The sequence below is a fragment of the Myotis lucifugus genome, unplaced genomic scaffold (assembly GCF_000147115.1).
Source record: "Myotis lucifugus unplaced genomic scaffold, Myoluc2.0 scaffold_66, whole genome shotgun sequence".
Taxonomy (NCBI): Eukaryota; Metazoa; Chordata; class Mammalia; order Chiroptera; family Vespertilionidae; genus Myotis; species Myotis lucifugus.
In genome coordinates, this window is record NW_005871114.1 from 3,509,522 (window position 1) to 3,534,653 (window position 25,132).

Sequence of the window (25,132 nt, forward strand, 5' to 3'; positions counted from 1 at the left end):
ATGACTAATGTATTAAACACAGTAAATGTATGTTAAATAAATTACATATTCATTGCAATGAAAGCCAGACAATCTTAGAGAAGAATATGTAGGGTCAGTTCAAGAATTGTGTCCTTCAATTTCTGCCAGAGAAAAGGCTTAGAGTTTGCTACCACATTCTGATGCCTTGGAATCTGCAGCTAAAGAGATCTATCAAAAAGGTATACTAGGAGGCAAGATGAAAAAAGATCAAACTCTGGGTTCAAATGGAGGGTAGTAGGAGTCTTTGAATAGCTTTTGAAAGAAGTAAAATATGCTCTGGTCAAGTGGCTTATTGGATTGGAATGTAGTCCCTAAGGGTTGCAGGTTTGATTCATGATCAGGGCACATGCCGGGGTTGTGGGTTTGATCCCTGGTAGGGTCACATGCGGGAGGCAACCAATCAATGTTTCTCACATTCATGTTTCTCTCTCTCAAATCAATGAACATGTCCTCTGGTGAGGATAAAAAAAATAAAATAAAATATGGAACCGGGGAAATAAAGAATAGAATAGGAATGTCTCTTTCAAAGACGATATGAAAACCAAAATAGCCTAATATATATAAACCAAAATAGCCAATGTGAACATTTCTACCACCTCAAGACCACGTCTGCTCAAGATAAAGAGGTTCTTTTCCTCACCTTGAACCAAGAGCCAGGGAAACCACCTTGCTTGGAGTAGGGGGGTGAAGGTTATGCTGATTATGATGCCTTTACTAATTCTAAATTTTCTTCCTTGAGAAGCATTTCATATCTCTCCGGCATATAGGAGTGCTTTAGAAAACTTTATCTTGGAAAAATTAGCACAATTTTAAGAAAATATATTTTTATTGATTTCAGAGAGGAAGGTGGGGAGAGGGGAAGAGAGAGAGAGAGAGAGAGAGAGAGAGAGAGAGAGAGAGAGAGAGAAAACACATCAATAATGAGAGAGACTCACTGATCAACTGCCTCCTGCACGCTCCCTACTGTGGACTGAGCCCGAAACCGAGGCATGTGCCCTGATCAGGAATGGAACCATGACTTCCTGGCTCATGGGTGGACACTCACCACTGAACCACACCAGCTGGGCAGCACAATTTTGCTTAGTCTAATTTGAAGCCTAACATAATATACAAGTCTGACTGACATAAAAATAGAATGAATACAACTTTTACTATAACTTTGATACTCAAACTGTATTTATGGAATCAAATCACAGGTAGTCAGAGTGTTTTCAAACTGCAACCCCTTTCCAAGTCTGTCTCGTATAAAAGGAACAAATTCTCCCCCCCAAATCCCATCCTATTCAATTTGAGAACTTGTTTTTACTCTTTTAGTTTAACTAATTTAAACTTCTCTCTCAAAGTTCATACTTCTTCCCTCTCCCAGAAGCTCAGGCCTAGAGGTGTTATAAATTCCTTTCTCAATCTTCAGATCACACAAATTAACATTTATAAAATTAACTTATTCTTACATAGGTAAGACAATAATTTATCATGAACTATAAATAAAGAATACACATGCAGCTGCAAAGATAGTTATTCACTACCTTTTTAAGATGACAATACATTAGGTAAATAAAAGTGAAAATAAACATGCAAGGCTGTAACATTTTTAAGGACTTTTCAAAAATAAATTCTGAACACTGTCCAGCCCCTCCACAACTTAACCATCATGAAGGAAGTCACTACGTCAAATTAAACACCCAAGATAATATATTTCTGCATAATGAAAGCCAATGAACTCTACTAAAATGTTCTAATACTATACACACCAATAAAGTTAGTAACCAAAATATAAAGCTTTCAAAATGTTACATATTTAGCTGCTGCTCATAAAGCACATGTATTCAAGTTCTTGCTGTTATTGTTCCTGCAGTAAAAAACTTCCAAAGCAAAGGTTTAACTGAGGAGGGTAACATATTCTACTTTTACACAATTTAAAGTGCTGAGACTAAGAAATCTGTGTAATGTCTTAAAACTTTTTTCTTGCTAGTCAAAAGTTACATGAAAGTGATTCAATCATTGAACTAAAACTTCACTCAGAAAAATACATAAACAATTAAAAACTCGAAACATCATCTAAGTACTACAATCTCATTTTCTCATTTAAAATGCCAATATATAGAGCACTGGCCAGCGGACTGAAGGGTCCTGGGTTTGATTCCAGCCAAGGGCATGTACTTCAGTTGTAGGCTCCATCCCCGGCCCTGGTTGGCACCTGGGAGGCAACCAGTCAATATGTCTCACTCGCATCGATGTCTCTCTCTGTCTCTGTCTCTCCCCTCCACGCTCTCTAAAAGTCAAAAAATATCCTTGGGTCAGGATTAACAAAAAACAAACAAACAAAAAAAAAAGATGTCAATATAAAAGCAGTACCTAGCAAAAACATAAATTACTTTCTATTGAAAGATTGTCAGTTTGACATAAATAGGGTATATATTCAATCTAGTATGAAATCATGTTACAATTAAACATAACATGACTCATTTATAATCATTTCACTTGCAGTTTGGAACTCACAAGATAAACTATGTAGCTATCTTCAAATTTTGGCCTATTAATTTAGAAAAAAACAAAAACTTAGGTCAATTGAACTATAATATAATTGAAATACTATTTATAATTAATTGATGCAATTTTTAACATGGCTCACCAACTGGTTGAAAGGCCACAAGCAGGAATTTCACACCTGCAAGAGAACACATGCAATAATCCTCATAAAATAACATTATGAAATATTCATGTGATTTGGGAAGTGAGTATCAAGTTAAATGCCAAACTTGAATCAGTTCGATTTTGCTCTTATCCTAAAATAATTTTTATGTTTCTTTCATGTTAACATGGGGAGCTAAACTTGATGAGATCTTTAATAACTTACTATAAGAATACAATTAAAAATATTTAACTTAGTTATCTTTCACCTATGAACTTCATGTATCTCTGAAAAACTACAGATATAGAAAATGTAAAGTTAAGTAAAGCAAAACAAAATATACATAGACACATAAATATAGAGACACTGTTTTAGAAATGTGACAGAAAAATATATGTAACACTATATATTAAAAAATATACACATATAAAAGTAATTATGTTTTCCACATAAAAATACATTTTAAAAAGTCTAAAAATGTGAAGGGAAAGTAAAATGAGACATATCTTCCTATAATGCTTTCCATTTTACAGAGAAAATATAATCATGTATTTGTGTAATTAACAATTATTAGAGAAAAAAGTTTATAAAGCAAACCTTACTTTTCTATATATTAGTTTATAATCTTATGTCTTTCCACTGAAAAAAGTCTGACCCAATACATAATCATACAAATACTTAAAAATATGATAACTACTTTCTGAATATCTGCTTTAAAATAATTATTCTATAAAATAATACTAATACTCTAATCTCCTATTAAATCTTACTGTTTTGTCACTCAAAAGGCAAGTAAGGCAAGTTTAAAAAGCTCAAAGGAATTTACTTTTCCATAGTACTTTTGGCATTGCTCACTTTTTCAGGCAGATTTATACTGGAGTTACTAGCTACCTTCATTTTTCTACAGCCTTACCAACTTAAGACTCTACCCTAAAACATGACAGATGTGTCCTAACATTCTTCATGGCTTTACTAACAACATTGTCATTTTTTATTTCTGATTCCAAATAAATAACATCCATTTGAAAAGAGTATGTGGTAAAGGATCTCAAAAACAGTTTTATATTCATAACTAGAGGCCCAATGTACGAAATTCATACAAGAGTAGGCTTTTCTTCCCCTGGCTGCCAGCAGGCACCTGGGACACAGGCTTCCTTTGCAGACCTGGCTTTGTCTGGAAGGTCGTCCGGAAGGACATCTGGTCTAATTAGCATATTATGCTCTTATTATTATAGACTAGAAGCCCAGTGCACAAAAATTTGTGCACTGGCGGGGGTGGGGAGTCCCTCAGCCCAACCTGTGCCCTCTCACAGTCTGTTCAAAAATGTTTCAGGTAGGAACAGAGAAACAAAGTTATAAATTTACTATCCTATATAATAAAAGGCTAATATGCAAATCAACCAAACAGTGGAATGACCGGTCACTATGACGCGCACTGACCACCAGGGGGCAGACGATCAATGCAGGAGCTGCCCCCTGGTGGTCAGTGTGCTCCCACAGGGGGAGCACCGCTCAGCCAGAAGCCGGGCTCATAGCTGGCGAGTGCAGCAGTGGTGGTGGGAGCCTCTCCCGCCTCCACAGCAGCACTAAGGATGTCTGACTGATAGCTTGGGCCCACTTCCCATGGGGAACGGGCCTAAGCTGTCAGTTGGATATCTCCTGAGGGCTCCCGGACTGCAAGAGGGCACAGGAGGCACCCCTCCTGAGGGCACGAATTTCGTGTACCAGGCCTCTAGTCTATATATATAAAAGGCTAATATGTTAAGTGTCTGTCCATCCGGGTAATGACGCCACACAGCAACGCCCAGCTTCCTCTCCCTAGTGACGACTAGCCTCCTTGCAGTTTCTTCAGCCCAGGAACACAACTTGCTTTATAGCCAGCTGGAAACATTTCACACTTGAATCAAATGTCTGTGAAGTGTTTTCCTGTGCCTCATCTCATTTCATCCTCACAGAAGTCCTGGAGTAGGTAGATAGGAGACTCGGTAGAATCCTATATTCTTTTCATTAGCCAGAAAATGGAGATTTAGAAAGTTTAGAAACTTGACCCGACTGAAAAGAAGTAAGACATGGTGGACCTTGAAAATGACTTCAGGTTTTGTCACTGTGAAGAATATAGTCAAACAATGCTGCAGTTAAATATTTTACCATTTGTTCTCCCTGCGTGATCTACAATAATAATCTACTTTGTGTTGATATTTACTGCTGTGTTGCTGACAATTACCTGAAAGAGGAGCTGGGGGTGCTTCACTGGGCTGGAAAAAGTTTAGCTAAATCAGAAAGCAGGTCTAATTAAGCAAGTTTATTCTATATCTATAAATGGCTAAATTGACTCGTGCATGCACGATACATATAAAGCTCTTACTGGCGCCAATCACACAGGTAAGTTTCGATCTGTCATTGTCGGTCGTGAATTTGGTTGACACTTCTATTATACAGAAAGGGCGAACAGCAATATTAAAATATTTCTTCTAATTAATTTCCTTTCAATGCACACAAATTTGTGCACTGGGCCACTAGTTATTAATGAAAGAAAATCATGCCCTTCTTGAAAATGACAATTGCAGGGAAGAGGACAGCAAAGTTAGACAAATGGAGAGCAGAGGACACACACAGAAGTAGCGAAAGAGAAAGCAGAAAGGGAGAGGCAGAAACGTGTCCCATCACATGGTGAAAGAGATACATATTTTGAGGGTAGAAAGGATCAGAGGAACAATTTCACCATCTATCACACCTCCCCAAAAGAAAAAGACCCATGAAAAAGGCACCAAAATACACACTAGTACCTACACACAACCTTTTTGAAAGTTCAAAACTTAAAAGTAGTAACTGGGAGAAATCACCATCTATAAAAAGCCAGAGAAGGGGCTGTAGAGGACAGCAACTCCACTCCTTCTTCCCCTATGAAAATAAGAGTTCTTTTCCTGGCCAGTCATCAAATGTTCACACAATATATATACAAAAGAGAATGTGGCTTTCCAAAATAAAGACAGCAAATTAAAGGCATACAGAATATCAATGAACAGGTAATTATGCACCCAGTAATTAATTTAGTCACCTATGAGACGATATTGCAGAATGTTACTTTATATAAAGACATAGAAGTGTATGCACATGCACTTTTAAGGTAAACTATCATAAAGTAGGAATACAAAACCTTCAACAGCAAGACCACTGTTTTGCCTCTAGAGGGCGAACTTGGTCTTCTGAAAAACTGACAGGAGACGTGATTTTCAGACTTTACAAAAAAAGTTAAAACTTAAAATGCTAAGAGAGCAAAGATTCCCAGATTTTCTTGGTTAACAGTGCCCTCAGTGTCCCAGTAATTTTTCCATCGAGCCTCCCCAAACTAACAAAAATACCTAATAATTCTGTTTAATAACTACAGCAGTTATGTCTAACAATTTAATAGAATTTATGTCCTAACACGTAGTAGTCATTTGAAAATATAACGCACATAAATTAAAGAAAAAGTTTTATTTCACTCCTAAATAACCACAATTAATTACTAATTGAGCATGATATTGTATACTGTACAATTTCTCAAAATTTGAAATCCAATTAGATACTATCACCATTTTTCCTGTTCCACACTTATTTTTGCACATTATCTGATTTTTATCAAAACCTCAGAAAAATTAGATTCACAAAGATGTGAAAAGAATATAGTGCCATTTAATGTTGAAATTGTGTACTACCTCAAGCTAAAAGTCTACCATATCTGACAGATGTGGAATATCACTGAATTTGCCATGGTTCCCCCACTAGCTGAAACACCTGGGTGCCTGAGTACACACCTTGGGAATCAGCATAGTTTTAAGTTTAAACTACTCAACATTTTAATTAATTGTAAACAAAATTAACTATAACTAATGTTTTTAAAGATCTAAAAATTGTTTTCTTATATCACTTTTGGGAACAATCTTTCTTTTGAGCAATAAAAGGAACACTATTAAATGCTTAAAGGAAGATGTTTTTCCAATTTGAATGATGATTATTGCCTTAATGTCATTGTTTTTATAATGCTGGTTGTGTTGAATCTGATAAACTACAATTGGGAAGCAGAGAAATAGAAAATTTATTATATATCTCCCGAGCAACAAATTCTCCTAATTTAAAAATGCTACAAATTGATCCAGTCTTACTGCTTTCCAGTCTCATCGATCTCCTAGTGAGGAGCACAAATTTACGAGTCAGGTAAGATCTGAAACTCTTTAAAACTCAAGAATAGAAATATTAATACAGATATTAAAAGAATTAGCTACTAAACTACTAAAAAAGATTATATATACGTACACTCATCTCACAAAGTCCTTGGTTTAGATAGAACATCAGAAAAGTAATCAAAGAGTTCAACCTCAAACTCTACTCAGTTTTTCTTTTTACTGTTTCATAAGTTCACAACTACCTATATCCACAAAATCTGTGCCACTGGCAAATGCTACCGTGTTCAATTCGAAGTCAAAATCTGTGGTGAGAGTAGTTAGCTAACAATAAGAACAACGATAACAAAAGGCTATCCAAGGAATAACTAGGAAACAAAATCAATATTCTTTTTTTTAAAAATATATTTTTATTGACTTCAGAGAGGAAGAGAGAGGGAGAGAGAGATGGAAACATCAATGATAAGAGAGAATCATTGATCGGCTGCCTTCTCCACGCCCCCGACTGGGGATCAAGCCTGCAACCCAGGCATGTGCCCTTGACCGGAATCGAACCCGGGACCCTTGAGTCCGCAGGCTGACGCTCTATCCACTGAGTCAAGCCATCCAGGGCAATATTCTATTACTTTAAAGAATTTTCACAACCATAAAAGATAATTGAAAATGTGTCATGTTTTAAAAATATATTAAGGTTGCTAGAAATATCTATAATCCCAAAATTTTATATGTACAAAAATATAAATGAAAGTAGGACATGGTTAATTATCAAGAAAATATATTTGAAAAACTAAGACAAAACACATGGCTATGTTAGTACTTACCTGCTGAATAATTTTGGAAGTTTTCTGAAGATTCTCTCTGGGAGGAACTTTACCAAATAATTTCCAACCAGGAGCACTATGGACAACTGATTTGAGTTCCTTTGTCCTTTTTGAAAAAAGGTTTCTGAAATACAAGAAAGTTACATGAATTATGTTTTTTATGATAACTATGGAACTACTTAATAATAATTTCTAAAGTTTACTCCCAAGACAACACAAAATAATTTTAAATAAAATTATTTCTACTATTATTAGACTAACAAGACTCAATTAAGAATACCTGCCTACATAGAAATATTAGAAAAGTCATCAAAAGAGATATTAGAGAGATAAATAAATTGGAGAGAAAATGACAAGCTTTAAATAAGATGCAAATATTTGCTTCAAATCACCTATAATGTGACTTGAATTGACTATACATGCATGCACTTCACAATAAAATCCAAGAAAGTGAGAACAACAAAGCTCAAGAGAAACTGTATGAAAATGTAAAGGATTAAGTAAAAATCTTTTGGGAAAATACTATTCAGTGATTTTCAGTAATAATTTGTTACTATTTGTAGTAAAAGGTCATCTACTGATACTTCACTGTCATAATACAGGCATACATAAATTGTTTTTTTTTCTAGGACAAGGTATGTACAAGGTAATTTACTGCATAAGAGTATATAACTAAGAAGAAAGTGTCTCTCACTGAAAAGGATAAAAAGGGAAAAAAGCAAAATAACCTCCACAATAAAAACCTGGTTCCAATATGCATCACCATTACAATGGTAATAAGTTCAGAATGAAGTTTAAATTCTCATTAAATCATAAAAACAAAACAAAGTCAATACTTTAAATTTTCATATCTAAAAGACTTTGGTTACTATAAGAAATTTCCATAAAAGAAATATGAGCCCACAGGTATCCAATTACTAAGAAAGGCCATCAGATAACGTTCCACATTAATTTCTTATGCCACAATGACATTGTGAATTGGGTTTTCAGTTTATGTCCTGCCACAAAAATGACTTAGAATGTAGCTAACTGGCATACATCTGCAATAAAAAGTAATTTAAAAATATTTTTCCAATTACAGGCCCTGGCAGGGTAGCTCAGTTGGTTAGACGTCCTCTGGATGTGCCCAGATTGCAGGGTTCGATCCCTGGTCAGGGCACATACAAGAATCAAGCAATGAATGGATAAATAAGTGGAACAACAATCGATGCTTCTCTCTCTCCCCTCCCCTTCCTCTCTCCCTTCCTCTCTCTAAAACCAATCAATAAAAATTTAATTAAAAATAAAATGATATTACAGATCAAATGGGCTTCTACTGATTAATCTAGGAAGGGAATTACTACTTGATTACATTTTAAGGGGGAAAACCCAATGAAAAGGTACATAAATAAGCCAATAATGTGTAATACTCTGTTCTTTTCATGCACCATCCCTTACCCCCCTATCCACTGTCAGCGGACTGGTGAAGTAGAGATTCCAATGCAAATAAATGTGGGGGACTAGGTTCCTCCTCATCACCTTTCAAACTGAAGACAGACACACACACTTCCCTTTTTCCTATCCCCCCAAATATTCAAATTTCTTACATTTAAATCAACACTAAAAGCTTCTTAGCAAAACAAACCAAATGTGTTCAAGCACCCATGAGAGAGAAGACCATTCTTTCTCTCTATGTTGCAGAGACAGAGCTTGACTCTATGAATGAGACTTATATGGCAGTGATGGGGGAAAGGGTCATTCTTATTCTGTATTCTTCTAGTTTCGGGGTAGGGGCAGAAGGAAGGGACACCCCTAGCTTCTCTCAGCCCCCTACTCATTCCCATCTGTGGAGCTGAAATTTGGTGCCAGACATTGCTGCCTAACAGCAGAGAGGAATCAGTTTGTCCTGCTTTCCTAATATGAGGCTAAAGTAGTTTTCTCTGCACTCCTTTGTCCCCAATCCTCACAGGAAAGGCCTTGCTGTGTTAACTGGATAAATTTAAATCAGGTGAAGTATTAGGAGGGCCACTGCAGCCAAGGCATGTCTTTCCATCCGGATTTCATCAGTATTAAAGCTGATGCTGTGAGGTCCCATTTGTCTGTGTCCTATGTCTTTTTTCCTATTGATTCCAAACTCAGAAGTGTTGAGAGGTATTATTTAATGGTTTTGCCTAAACCCAACAGTCAAGTTTTTGTAAGTTGTAAAGTATCTTATTGTTTCAGATATGCTGAAAATATTTTTAAATGTTTCCTAGTTGAGTTTGTTTTTCCTTTCTCATTCTGCACCACATTTTGTCAGTATATATATATATATAGAAAGCAGGGAATGACAATGGTCATCCATCTTAAAAAAGTGAAAAAATAAGAGACATGCCAAGAAAAAACTGATGTGAGAAAGAGGGAAAAAAAAAAAAAGCGCTAACCTTCTCTCTTAGTGGCTTTTATAGTAAAGTTTGATAAATGAATGAATGGCTCTTATTTGTTAATACCTGTTAATATTTGCTTCACAAATCTGTGTCTTGTTTCATTTTTCCAAGATTTCTTCTACCACACACAGTTAGATCTACACTAATAAAAGACAAAGATGCTAATTGACTGTACCTTCACTATGCCCACCAGCCAATCAGAAGAGTATGCAAATTAACCCAAGAAAGATGGCGGTTAATTTGCATACACAGGTGCCCAGTGAAGACTGAAGACAGTGTAGAAGGAAGCCAAGCACTGCAGAAGGGAGCCAAGCGGCGGCGAAGGGAATGGATCGGAGGTAGCAGAGACGGGAGCGAAGCTGAGGCAGCGGACACGGGAGGGAGCGAAGTGGCAGAGAAGGGAGGGAGCTGAGGCGGCGGGGAAGGGAGGGAGCTGAGGCGGCGGTGAAGGGAGGGAGCTAAGCAGCGGGGAAGGGAGGGAGGCTCCGGTTTCGCTCCCTTCTCTGCTTCTCTCTGGCCTGAGGAAGCCCTATTCTTGCAGGAATCTTCCTGCAGCGGGCCTCTAGTCCTATATAATAAAAGGCTAATATGCAAATCAACTGAACTGTGGAATGACTGGTCGCTATGATGCGCACTGACCACCAGGGGGCAGATGCTCAATGCAGGAGCTGCCCCCTGGTGGTCAGTGCACTCCCACGGCCAACCTCCTGCAGCCAGCCAACCTCCCCCGGTCCCTCCCCCTGGCCTACTGGCCCCAACCGGCCCCAATCGTCCCTGATCACTGACCAGGCTGAGGGACCCTACCCATGCATATAAAAGAGTCAGATCACTTGCCTACTACACCAAAGCTAACCTAAAGGGGCAAATTTTATTACACCATGTAAGCTATCTGCTCATGATTTCCAACATAGCACAATCTCCAGTGCTTGGGTCTTTAAGGATTGGCAAACCCACTTATTAACTTATGAGACAAAGCCATGTAAATTCCATAGTTTCTCAGACTGAAATTTGACACTACAAAAAACTGGCTGACTTTTTACTGTCAACAATGTCAGCTCTAGCAAAATCTTTTTAAATTCATTAGATAAATTCTGAACATCACTTAAATGGAATTGTACATTTAAAAGGGGTCAAAATGTTTACTTTTCCAAACAGGAAAGAAAAAATCATACTTCAATCAAAAGAGTAAAATCAGTTTAAAAAATTAGAAATCATGAGCTGATCTTCCAACTGTTTCAGTAGAAGTTGCACTGCTAAAAACACATCAACTTCCTGGACTTTGTACTAAGTTTCCACAAAGTATAATAGAAGGCCAAAAAGAAAACATTATCTGGTGATCATGGAATGCCACAGTTGACTACACAATTAATTCAAAGAAGTTTAAGTACTGTGTCTTAAAATGCAGTACTTTGGCTACCCTTGAGTATTTTGGATTAAAGATCTGGCATGAAAATTACTTACATTCTTTCCAAACCTCAATCATTTTTTACTTGAAAAAGACTTTCAGCTAACTACACACACACACACACACACACACACACACGAAGTACTTTTTCTTTTTGCCAGATAACTTAAAACTTTTTAAAATTTTAATAATTTTCTTTTCTTTTTCAGGCTATTTCTGGCTCTTGTCTTTGTCCCTATTACAAATTCTAAAAATTAAAAAAAAAACAACAGATTTTTATTTAATACACACTGCTTAACTAATTTAAGTATTTTCATAGATAAAAACTATTAAAAAAAAGAACAGAATTCACTAGCATTTACTCTGTGAAAAAACAGAATTTCAAGACTGAAAGTAATTAAGGTTATACTTTTAAAAAAAGTAATTTAGAGCTGCCAGGGACTTTAGAGAGTAACCAGGTCAAAGGTTTTCATCAAGAATCAATAAACCAACATGAATGGGCTAGAGGAGGTGCATAAGCCTCCTGATACCATATGCACAATTTGAAGTAAACACTGTGCTTATGAACATTTTTCCTGGGCAGCTATCTAGAGCTTTCATCAAATTCTCCAAGGAGTTAATGTGCCCCCCCCCCACCCCCCCAGAAAGGTTCATGAGCCACTTGCCAAGGTCACACCACTAACTAGTGTTGAGCCAGGTCTCTTGCACAGATCCTTTTCTTCCTAATCACACTTATCTTCATGTTCATGTTTTCCGCAGAACAATCAAGATGTAAGAACTTCCATGACCATTTCTTTCATCATACACATTTGCCAAAAGGCCTCTTGATATTTATTTAAACAGTTCAAAAATATAAATTATTTTGTTCTTCCTCCTGGATTCATGTCAGCAAGTCACCTTATGATATGTCTTATTTGTTATAGCAAATAAGTTTCAGGCAATATCTTACTGATTAAGATGTTTTTATTCTTTTGTTGCAGGAAGAGGACAAAACTAAATATAATTAAGAAAAAGAAAAAGTAATTACAAAAATATTCTTGATTTCGTGCTGGATGCTATTTACACCATTTATCCAATGCTTCATTAAGAGAATATCTATTGCTCTAAGCCCAGTATAGTATCTAACATACTCAGAGGGAAGATAGAAAGCACCAGAAAAAGAGAATATAGGAAAGAACTTTTATTTTATCTTTTAAAATATATATTATTGATTTTTTTACAAAGAGGAAGGGAGAAGGATAGAGAGTTAAAAACATCGATCAAATGGTCATAAGACACTGGGAGGTAGGGGTGGCCGGGGGAATGTCAAGGGGCGGGGGGAGGGGGGGAGACATATGTAATACTCTTTGTAATAATTTAAGCAATTAAAAAAAAAGACTAAACTATGTAAGACAAAAAACAAAACAAAAAAAACAACAACACATCGATCAACTGCCTCCTGCACACCCTCTACTGGGGATGTGCCTGAAACCAAGGTACATGCCCTTGACCGGAATCGAACTGGGACCCTTCAGTCTGCAGGCCGACGCTCTATCCACTGAGCCAAACCGGTTAGGGCGGAAAGAACTTTTAGAACAAGAACAAAAACAGTAACAATGAACAACATGCAAAATACGAGCAAAATATTCTAGTCACCAGGACGTAAGCTATCTTCTAACCCTAAGAGAAAGGTGGGGAATAAAGGTAAGATACTGACTGATAATGATGAAGAAAATTAACCACATGTGTGAATACTTCTCCATTTATGCCTACAGAAACATCTCCTAAAGACAGATACCAAACATACTTTGAGAAATGACAACATTAAAGTAACAAATAGAGAGCCTCCAAAAGGGACCAACTTCAAAAGTCCCAATCATTTGGCTATATAAATTCTGGTTCCTTAAAAAAAAAAAAAGAGTTTAATCCAATACATTTTTGTATTCCTATTATGTATTAGGCTCTATGTCTCTATGCAGAGACAAAAAAAAAGATATATTCCCCATTTCCAGGGAGTTTGCATCTTAGTAGAACAGATATATACACATACAAGTAATTATGGAAATCCAATACTTTGTCTTTACCTCATTTAATCCTCAAAAATGACTGAAGGGTATACTGCCACCATCCACCTTTATGAAGTAATGTACAGAACTTGTGCATTGGATGTAAAGACTCGATTTCATAATTTTACACTTTCAGGGTTTTCTGATCCATGACAGCAAAACAACCAGCCTAACAGCCATTCTGGCTCTTTTCTCCCTCATCAAATTGTTCACAAAACATAATTTTTCAGGTGACTCTCCATTTTCACATCATTGCACTTCCCTCAAAACAAAAATCAGATTCAAAGTTTACCTTCATTAAAGCTTTACAAAAAGGTTACTGGTATAAGCATGTTATTTGCATTGTTAGTTATACCTCCAGGCACGAACTGAATTTGATGTTATTTAAATCAATTATCTAGATATTACATTCTAATAAAGAGTCTGACAAGCACTCAAAAAATACCACTCATGGCCCTAGCCGGTTTGGCTCAGTGGATAGAGCGCCGGCCTGTGGACTGAAGGGTCTCAGGTTCCATTCTGGTCAAGGGCACATGCCCTGGTTTCGGGCTCCCTCCCCAGTAGGGGTGTGCAGGAGGCAGCCAATCAATGATTCTCTCTCATCAGTAATATTTCTCTCTCATCATTGATGTTTCTATCTCTCTCTCTTTCTCCTTTCCTCTCTGAAATCAATAAAAAATATATGTATTTTTAAAAAATACCACACATGTATCCAAGCCCCAGTTTTTCAAGTCCCAAATCATGTGCCACACTGCTACAAGAGTGACTGTTCTAGCTCTAGACGGTTTTGCTCAGTGGATAGAGCGTCGGCCTGCAGACCAAAGGATCCTAGGTTTGATTCCAGTCAAGGGCAGGTACCTTGGTTGCAGGCTCTTCCCCGACCCAAGCCTTGGTCGGGGTGTGTGCAGGAGGCAACCAACCAATGTCTCTCACATTGATGTTTCTCTCTGTTTTTCCCTCTCTCTTTCACTCTCCCTAAAAATCAATAGAAAAATATCCTTGAACAAGGATTAACAAAACAAACCAACATTTTTAAAAAATAGAGTGACTGTTCTAAAACACAATTCAAAGCATGTTGCCCATGCTTTAAAAACCCATTCACGGGCCTGGCAGGTGTGGCTCAGTGGTTGAGTGTTGACCTATGAACCAGGAGGTCAAAGTTCTATTCCTGGTCAGGGCACATGCCTGGGTTCTGGGCTCAATCCCCAGTAAGGGGAGTGCAGGAGGCAGCTGATCAATGATGCTCTCTCATCATTGATGTTTCTATCTTTCTCCCTTCCTCTCCGAAATAAATAAAAATATATATTTTAAAAAGCCATCAACGGTCCTATGCACTGCCACACCTTATGGGATCCATTCAAATTGCTTATAGTTCTGTCACACAAATTCCATAATTTAGCCTTAACCTTTATGCCTCAGTTTTTGGCACTATACCTCACAATCTATGATAGATGCTATATTCCAGACAGTCATAATAATGAGCATGTGCAGTCCCAAAAGTGCTGTGCTATTTCACGAATAAATTCTGCATATGCTGGTATATGCTTGTACTGTCCTCAGCCTCATTCCAATCCAAACCCTCATTAGTAAAAGATTTAGCATTCATGTTTAATCTCCACCTCGAAGTTAATCACTCCTTCTTCAGTGCTACCAATGCATCCTTGTAGCTTCTTTTACAACACTAGTCAGGTAATATTGTAAGAATTGATTTATATGACTCCTCCATCTTGTTTATTAGTATCCTGTTTATCTAATTTCCTTAGTGCTTCATTTATATAATAAGGCTCAACAGCATTGTGAATGAATAAATGATAAGAAAATTGCAAACTAACTCATAAGAACTGTATATGGTTAGCTAGGAGGCTCCAAAAACAAAACCAAAAAGGTTCAGTAGCAATCTTTAAATTTCTGAAGGGAAATTATGTAAAAGACCTGACTTACTCTTTGTGGCTCTACAAGGCAAAATTAGGACCAGGAATATTACAAAGAGCTACACTGTGCTTCCACATAAAGAACCTTCTAACAATTAATAACATTGCTCAACAGGCTGCCTTGCGGAAATTGAGCTCCTAGTTAGTGAAAGAATTCAAGCAGAGACTAAACAATAACACCCATCAGGTGCCTAAAAACTAAGAATAAAGAGGCAGAAACTTAGCTCTATGGTTGTGGTTACTTTGTTTTGTTTTGTTGACATTTTGTGCAAGCCTAACCTAGAAGTACTTCTTGAACTGATGATAGAACCTATGATACAATCTATGATAGATGCTATCATATTCCAGAGCAAAGTTGAAATCCTTCTTTTCAACCAAGGCAATTGTCTTTTTTTTCTACAGGTAGTTATGATGTTTCCATCAAATGGACAACTAAATTTAAAAAATGTATTTTGGTGGTTTCATATAAGAGCAAAACAAACTTATCTCCTCATTAAAACATGTACCTCATTATTATTTTATTCAAGAAAGTTTTATAGTGATTATCCTCTAAATTTTTCCTTCAGGCAGTATAATTCTCTGTTTTATTAGTATGCCCAATATTGAAAGTCAATCACTGTCCTCCTATTCTTGACTATATTAATATGCTCCTGGGAGTATATCACAAAGATGGACATCATCCTCTGGTTATATGTTCAATTGTTGTGCCAGTTATTTTATATAATAATTTATCCATCAAAAGCTTTATTTTATTAGTCTTTATTTAACAAATTTTGGTGATCAACACCCAATTCTGAATCACAACAAATCCTTTGTTTTCTAAATAACACCCAATGATTATTTAAAAAAACAAATAACTTAAATTTTAACACTCCTCAAAAACACAGAAACTTACTCAATTGAGACCTTTTACTAATTTAAAACTTCAATAACTTACTTCAGAACTTAAATTTTTACAATGTATCTTCCTAGTAATGAACAATTATTTTTTTTCCTCAAGGGTGAGAGATTTTAATTCTGTTCGCTAGATTTACCATGGTGCTTGGAAGAGAAATTTTCCTTTCAGCACTGGAACTCAAGTAAGAAAACACTGGATAAAGCTGTATATTTTACATTTATTTTACCCTTTGATACATGTATTTCTTAATAATACCTGAGTCTATCATACAACCTAAACTCTTAAATCTAAATTAAACCTTATATACAACTGGTTACAAAAAAACATTTCATTTGCACGATCTAGCCATGAGGGGATGAGGGCATTAGAGAAGTTAAGAGGGGTGAGGCAGAGCAGATATTTTTAAGGAAAGAGGTTGCCAGAAACATCCACAAAGGCTCTGAAGTAAGCAGAAAAATAAATATGGAGGTAATCTGTAATACTCTGAAGTCCACAGGCCAAAGTACAGAGCTAAATTCCAGCCAACTATTCTCTATAGTTATTCTCTGTACAAACCTCTTTAAACTTGTTCTCTAAGTTTCTCCTGTCTCTGACCATACCTCTACATACCTCCACACTCTCCAATTTTCTTTTATCTTCTTTCTTACCACCTTAACTGGAATAGTATAAAAACAAAGTATTTATCTTCAGTTTTATTTTATATTTCCTGTCCTGCTTTTCAAAAGCAGGTAACATGATCGATCACTTTATGCTTGTTTTTAATGATTTTAGAGGGGAAGATATCTATCTATCTATCTATCTATCAATCAATCAATCAATCAATCTGGTGCCTTCTGCATGAATCCTGACTGAAGACCAAATCTGAAACCTGGGTATGTGCCCTGAGTGGGAATGAAACAGGTGACCTTTCGGTGCATGGTACTACACTCAACACCAGACAGGGCAGGGGTCCTCAAACTTTTTAAACAGGGGGCCAGTTCACTGTCCCTCAGACCGTTGGAGGGCCGGACTATAGTTTAAAAAAAAACTATGAACAAATTCCTATGCACACTGCACATATCTTATTTTGAAGTAAAAAAACAAAACGGGAACAAATACAATATTTGTATTTGCATGTGGCCCACGTGCGGGCCGTAGTTTGAGGACCCCTGAGCCAGGGTATTATGTTTGTTGTTTTTTAACAAAAAAAATTAAACTGTTACAGTCTTTAAATAACTTTTTCCTGGGACAACAAAAAAGTATTTCACCTACCTGACTAGAAGAAGACTACCAATAATCTAGATGAAAACCAGATTTGGAAATTCTAAATAATGGGTAGTTGTACATTACAGTATTTGGAAAAATATGAAAAAATAGCACATAATTTGATTTCGAAACTACATGTTCAGTTCCAAACTTAGAATGTTTTAATCTGTATAGGATTAGAAACAGGCAGATGAAATATTTTTTAACCAAGAAAAGTATCCCAAAATAAAATTCAAATTAAAAAGAAATCTCCCGGCTGGTGTGGTTAAGTGGTTGCGCACTGACCGATGAACAAGGAGGTCACAGTTGGATTCCCAGTCAGGACACATGCGGGGGTAGGGGGGGTGGGGGGGGGTGAGTTGCAGACTTGATCCCCAGTAGGGGGTGGGCGGCAGTAGACCGATCATTCTCTCATCATTGATGTTTCTGTCTCTCCCTCTCCCTTTCTCTCTCTGAAATCAATAAAAACATTTAAAAAAGAGAGAGAAGTCAACAGCAAAATTCAAAACTAATCTAAACACATTACCAAGTTCACTGTCAAACTAGCTCTAAGTAGGTGTATAACTTGTAGCTTGGTTTCCTAAAGTAAACTCTTAATTTCAAGAAAGAGCCTGCTGAAAACTCAAGAGAGTCACATGGGTTTCCCTCTCTTCCTTTTGGCCACAGAAATAAGTGCAAGAAAGGCTGAAGCAGCAAATTCTAAAGGGGAATAAGCCATGTGTAATGTGCAGGAGTTTTTTTTTAAGGCATGGAAAAGAATTATAACCAGCAGCAGAAGGAAGGAAAATCAGCACCCTTTTTGCTAAGTTGTAAATAAGGAGAGGTAAATGACTCCACATTAAAGAGACCTGAGTAAAGTTTTGTGGGCTAAAATTAAAGAGCAGGCAAGCATGGCTACCTAAACAGCATACAATGAAAGTAAAAGACCCTTCCCTCTAATAAAAAGGAAGCTCAGATTTAATTAGGCAGAGATAAATTCTCAACTAGTGAAGGTTAGGAAAATACTTCTACATTTGTATTTGTATCTGTTCTCTGTTGTATCTCTATACTCATCAATTACATTGTAGATAACAATGACCCAATTTTAAATAAACAAAGCAATTTGAGATATAAATATATGCTGTAACTTCTTTCAGTAATTACCTGAGGAGACCTGCCTATCAACAATTATTTCAGTAATTATAGTCTGGGAACCACCTGTATCAGAATTATTTGGAAGTACTACTTGGTACATATTTGGATTCCTGCTGGACCCCACCCAAGATGTACTCAATCAAAGGAGATGGGGGGCTCAAGGCATCTGCATTCCTAACCTGCCCCTTCCTCCCCCTCTTTAAAACACTAAAGTTTAAGAATTACTGGAGTAGGGTCCAAGCAACTATTAGCTAGAACTACCTGGGGACAACTCTTACTGTAGCTAACAGAGTTCCTAGGAAAAAATAGCCTCCAAAGGGAATGACTTTCCCTTTCTGAGTATACATTTAAAGATGGCTAACCGATGGATCACCTCAAAAGCTCCGAATGTTTCCATTTCCCACCAAAGCTTTCCTACCACAACATACTAAGTACGAAATGTATGAGTAAGCCAAGTTAAACATTTCATAAACTTAAACTTAAAAATTGGCTTTGCCTGTCTAAGAGAGGTCCTTTTAAAACAATAAAAGATACAAATAGTTTAATCTTTCTCAACATTCCCTCCTTTTAGTTCCTTCTCAAATTTGTTTTAGTCAAAGCTTCAAGACTTCTGGAAATTTTATATCACTACACTAGAGTCTATTTTAACACCCATCTAATCCAAAATACAAATTATGTTTAAAAATCTACTACACAAATTGTGTAATGTTTCTTCAGGTAGTATACATAAAATTCATTCCTCTCTTCCTTTCTTAAAACCAGTGGATTTTAGCAATGGGATTGGGGAAGGGACAGTGGTGGTCTTGCTGTAGTTTAAATAATGACATTTGAATCCTCACTATATGCCATATAATAAATACAAAGCACTTAGAATATTACCTCATTTAACCCTCATGACAATCCCATGCAGTAGGTATCACTATCATCCCCATTTTATGGATGAGTTGCTTAAGGTCCAGAAAGGTCAAGTAATTTGTCCATAATTAGACAACTAGTAATCGAATTTAAACCCAGGTACTTATCTAACTTCATAACTAGAATTTTTAACCACTACAATCTCCTGTAGTTTGAAGATGTCACCTGCCAAAAGAAAGTACCCTGAATTCGACTAGGTAGAGGTTGTGGATTCTGGAGAATTTAATTTTTTAAATATGCTTTTAGGAGATTTTGAAGTTTAACAAAGGCTAAGAACTATTGCACTAGGCTATTAGTTCACCAAAGTGGAGCACTGGCCACCTTTGAGAAATAACTCATGGTCATAAAGTTCAAGTCTCAAATTCTAGTTCATTGATTAACTAGAACTTACTACACCTGTCATCCTCCTTTACCCTCTCCCATTCCAAAGAAGAAAAAAATCTAGCATTTTCTAAAGCAGTGGTTCTCAACCTTCCTAATGCCGCAACCCTTTAATACAGTTCCTCATGTTGTGGTGACCCCCAACCATAAAATTATTTTTGTTGCTACTTCATAACTGTAATTTTGCTACTGTTATGAATCGTAATGTAAATATCTGATATGCTACATGTGTTTTCCAATGGTCGCGAACCACAGGTTGAGAACCGCTGTTAGAGCTGCTAGCAAATAAAATATTTCACTGGCGCCCTAGCTGGTTTGGCTCAGTGGATAGAGCGTCTGACGCCTGTGGACTGAAGGGTCCCAGGTTCGATTCCGGTCAAGGGCACATGCCTGGGTTGCGGGCTCGATCCCCATTAGGGGACGTGCAGGAGGCAGCCAATCAATGATTCTCTCTCATCATTGATGTTTCTATCTCTCTTTCTCCCTTCCTCTCTGAAATCAATAAAGATGTATTTAAAAAAAAATTTTTTAAAAATATTTCACTGGCAACAGCACTGTCGGTTTTCCATAGGGTATCAAACAATGCATAAAGTGATCCCTGAAGTTCCTTCTACTTTAAACATTTTTTACTTTACAGTAAAACACAACTTTCCCCAAATAAAAAACTTTTAGTCAATAACTCTATGCCAAACAAAGTGTGAGGTTTAAGTAACAGAATATACAGCAAGTCCTTGAATAAGATCGTTTCATTATAACATTGATGAGATGCCAGGATACTGTAGGAACTTAACTCTTGTTTATATCAATTAGCCTACAGTAATATTGGTTTTGTTATGCACCGTTTCACTTAAAGTTTCACAACCTATTGAAGATGTTATGTGAGGACTTACTGTACAAATGCTGCTTTCTAAGTTGTGACATATTACTACAGTAATATGATGTTGACAATAAGGGAAAGGGTGAGCAGTATGGGAGAACTCTCTGTATGTAATATCTGTGTAACTTTTCTGAAAATCTAAAACTATTATAAAATAAAAAATATTTTTAAAAATCTATGTCCATTTTGAATAATACAGAAAATTTCTACTGAACAAGTAACTCCAAGTTAATATTGGATGAATAGTCTGCTTTGCTTACTGGGGTATAATGTTAAAATATTAACACTTTAACATTTCAAAATGGTATGCTTGAGCTCTTAAAATTATCTTAGTCCCACAAAAATTGGAGTTTCCTCAAATCATTCTACTGTATTTATATTCATATTATCATATCTCTAACCATCCACCTTAAAACCATGACTGAATTCCTTGAACCAATGCTGGACTTCACACGGTTTACTGTAGGTCCCTATTCCCTATAATGTTTTGTGATTGGTTGTTTTATTTATTATCATTATTATTTTTAAAAATAAAGAAAATACTGAATCTCGGGGAAGGAGTTGGGATGGGAGTCAGACACGGGGAAAATATATTTTTTTTAAGTTTTCATCTCCTCCTCACTGATGAGATGACGACAGTGGGGGTAGTAGTGCCTACCTAGCATTTCAAAACTTTTACGTATAGACAGGAAAGGGCTAAGGATCAGAAGGAATGTTACTACTTCTAGGTCTCCCACTGTCAAATCACCATAAACACAGAGATGCCCCTGTGAAGGTGAGGCAAGCCCCCAAGAAGGAAAGAACTACAATTCACCTCATCTGGAAGGGAGAGGAAGCAGGAGATCATGACAGTGGTCCCATCCTGAACCAAATTCCTTTCTCTCCCAGAAGATTTCTGCCCCAGTCAATGAACCTCCTGCCAATGATGTATCTAACGGAACATAACTTTACAGTAATAGATATACTGCTGTAAAATGTTCCCCTTAACTAAGGTAAAACAAACCTGAGCTATTCTTTAGAAGTATTTCTGTTACAGGAAAGAGAGGAAGCAGGAAGAAGGAAAAGATGGAAGATAATCAGGTGGGAGAGAAAAGAGCCCCAGGTGAATAGCAGTTGTGATGGAATGTAAACCTAAACTGAAAACTAGGAATCCTGGTTTCCTGGTTTATAATCCCAGATCTGCCATTAGCTGAGTAAACTACCTTATTTAGACAGTGAGCTTCCTCATCAAAAAATGAAGTAGGGGTAAGGCTGCACCCAAGAATGAGAATACATCCTAGAACAAGATGTCCCCAAAGGAGGCCCTGGCTCAGAGCTTCAGAGTTGAGAATAACACCTGTGCACAGGAAGAAAAAAGCCCCTTAGGCTGCAGGAGCAAGGAAAATTTCTGATTATTCTGCCTGGGGATGCAAGACTGTTCAAAATTACTAGGTACAAATTATTACCTATAGAACAGTAGAGGGAGAGTCCATGCAAGTTGCCAAGTCAACACAATCTGAGTGGGGTTCTTTATACCAGGCTAGGTATTATAGCTTCAGAGATGAATGTAATAGTCTCTGCCTTTAATGTGTTCAGAATCCAGTTAAGATTTTGGTCAAACGCTAGGAGAAAAACTGTGCCTGTCTGACTCTCTCCTTTCCCATCAATGTTATATAAAGGAAGTAATGACACCTAGAATCTTTTTTTTTTAAATTTCTTTATTGGTTAAGGTATTACAAATGTGTCCTCATCCCCCCATTAACCCCCAACCTCCCCACCCCCCACTCATGTTCTCATCCCCCTGTTGTCCATGTCCATTGGTTTGGCTTATATGCATGCATACAAGTCCTTTGGTTGGACACCTAGAATCTTCACAGATTGCAATTAAGAAAAATGAGGCTTAAAGAAATTAACTTTAGGGTACTAAGTTCTAACTTAGAACCCAGTGGTCTGATACACATCCGTGTGGCCACATGAATGTCAACTAGCTACATTAACTAAAATCCTATTAACCTAGAGGATAAAGAAAATTTTTAAAATTATAACAAAATTCCTGCCTACAGTTAACAATATGAAAGCCTCTTACAATAGATGTGCCTTATTATTCATTAATTGCAATGCATAATCCCCACTAGCCTGTACTCCACCTCCAAGTTAAAGATCATAACCATTGTCCAAACCATCGCTATTCCCAATGGGTGGTGTAGAGCAAGTACTCTGGGTACAATGGTTGAATTAGTGGTCCCCAAAGCCCCTCCCAGGTCTAACATTACCTGACACCTGACATCAAAACATGACCAATAAGCACATAAAGGCCACACAAGGTCACAAATATATACACTTAACTCATCTAGAGAGCTTTTAAAATACTGCCACTACCAGCTTCAAGTATATTTTTGCAACTACAGGCACAAATGCAGATCTTACTACTCTATATGTTTTGTCCTATGAGTAACACAAAATTAGGATTTCCCAATCTTGATTTAAACAATTTTAACTTACTTGCAAATTTATACAAGCTGGGAAAGTAAGGGATAATAAAATAGAAAAAAGAATAAGATACATTAATTACAATCAGAAAATTGTGACTGTGTCTACAATGCACACCAATTGTATAATCCTCTAAAACTTGAGCTGTAGAATTTGTTTATTTCTGCTGTTTGTGAAGATCCCTGAAAAAGGAACAAAAACACAGGAGAGAGAACTCTGAAAGAGGGGGTTTTACAAATTGGGAATACTTTCCCATTTGCTTATAGATAAAAAAAAAAAAAAAAAAAGCGGGTCAAAATCTGACTCAAGGGAGATTGCTTTTGCTCTTCACTGATGTGCATTAAGATGAGTACTTTTTGACTATTAACTTACCCCTGGCAAACCAACAAGGAAGGCCCCATTCTGAAATCTGGAGTGTCCAGGACCATAATTTAATTTCAAGAAAAGCAGGTCAAATGATATAAATAATACCGTAAAAACGTAAAATGAAGTTGCTGGAAAAAAGTGGAGGGCTATCTGACAGAGTAGGAAAGAGGGATTTTCTAGCTTAAACTGACATCGTAATTTGGCTTTAAATTCTAAACACCAAACTACATTTGAATAAAGGCAACTGGGGGAGAAACGGTTAAGCGCTGTGAAATACAACCTCTTCTAATTTCAAGAATTCCCAAACTATTTGAATGGATTTGATTCCACGCAGACAGCTTTGCAAAATGATTTCCCTTTCTCTATCACAATCACAACCCTACACACACTGCCCCCCTTCCCCCACGTCCTTGTAGTACAATAAAAAAAAAAAAATTGGGGACGGAGTAGGCTGTCTGCTTTCTCAGAAGAGGCGAAGCTGTAGGTTGGGCACTACCAGGCTGGCGGGTCCCGAATAACAAAACCAGGGATGAAAGGCAGGTGTCGAGAGCCTCCAGGCCACAGGGGAACAGAAAGGCGCGCTCCCCAGAGCTCACGGGCGCAGACAGCACCACGCAGACCCAGTTCCTCTCCCCCCGGCGACAAATCAAAGCCAAGTCCGGGCGTCAGCGAGAGCCCGCGCCGCCCGGCCCCCGCCCGCCCCGAGCCCCGCGCGGCCAGAGCTGTACCTGGCGAACAAGTCAGCGAAGTCGCTTGTCCGTACAGCCCGGGTCGAGGCCCTCGCGGGGCCCCTGCTCCTCGGCGGACGAAGAACCAGGAGGCCCCGCCGCTAGCAGGTGGTCCCAGCCACCCTTGCTGACCGGTCGCCTTGACAGAGTCCCAATAGTATACTTTTAATGTCCCCCTGAAGCATACATGAAGAACACACCTGGGACTTCAACTATCCACTATTTTTCAGGGAGATCAGCGTTGTTCCAGGCTATGGGCAGCTCCACACGTTGCTATTCACTCTGAGCAAGGAATGACACACTAAGGGGAGAGTATGAGCCGAGAGCCTCCGATATGCCAACCCCGAAGTTGTCCTACCCAAGAAAAATTTACTTTCAAACAACATGCGATAATCGTCCTATGTTTTAATAGGAACTGCAGTAGTTCTCACCATTTCCTCTACTGGGCGGAATATCTTCTCCCTAAAATGGTTAGCCAATCCTTCCGTGTTTGAGACTTCTTACTACTTATGCATGAATGAAACCACATAACAAGTTTTGGTTAGTGGGCCTGACCGTAGCTATGGTGGACCCACCTTGGGAGATGCATGACCTTTACTACTCTCACGAATGACCCTATGAATTGGGCTATCTACGTAGTCTATGCCTTCGGTTGGGCCCCTGGTTTGGGGGCTTTCTACCCTAAAAAAAAAGACA

The 25,132-nt window shown here is 37.5% G+C and overlaps 2 protein-coding genes across 5 annotated transcripts in view; both read right to left on the reverse strand.

The window, feature by feature from the left end:
- The window catches only part of TBC1D12 (TBC1 domain family member 12), an 85,390-nt gene that overhangs the window by 43,457 nt on the left and 16,801 nt on the right, over nucleotides 1-25,132 (reverse strand). Inside the window, exons 1-2 of one of the 4 annotated variants that reach the window (XM_023754904.1) lie at nucleotides 12,397-12,414; nucleotides 7,638-7,761 (exon numbers count right to left, since the gene is read on the reverse strand). The gene's annotated coding sequence lies outside the window, so the exon portion shown is untranslated. Of the gene's footprint in view, nucleotides 1-661; nucleotides 760-2,653; nucleotides 2,690-7,637; nucleotides 7,762-12,396; nucleotides 12,415-25,132 lie in introns of those variants that run through there. The other 3 variants (XM_023754905.1, XM_023754906.1, XM_023754903.1) reach the window with 3 other exon arrangements.
- The window catches only part of LOC111826293 (TBC1 domain family member 12-like), an 18,777-nt gene continuing 680 nt past the window's right edge, over nucleotides 7,036-25,132 (reverse strand). Inside the window, 3 exon segments of the mRNA XM_023754834.1 lie at nucleotides 7,036-7,140; nucleotides 7,638-7,761; nucleotides 7,918-7,921. Coding sequence (XP_023610602.1) covers nucleotides 7,036-7,140; nucleotides 7,638-7,761; nucleotides 7,918-7,921 — 233 coding nt within the window.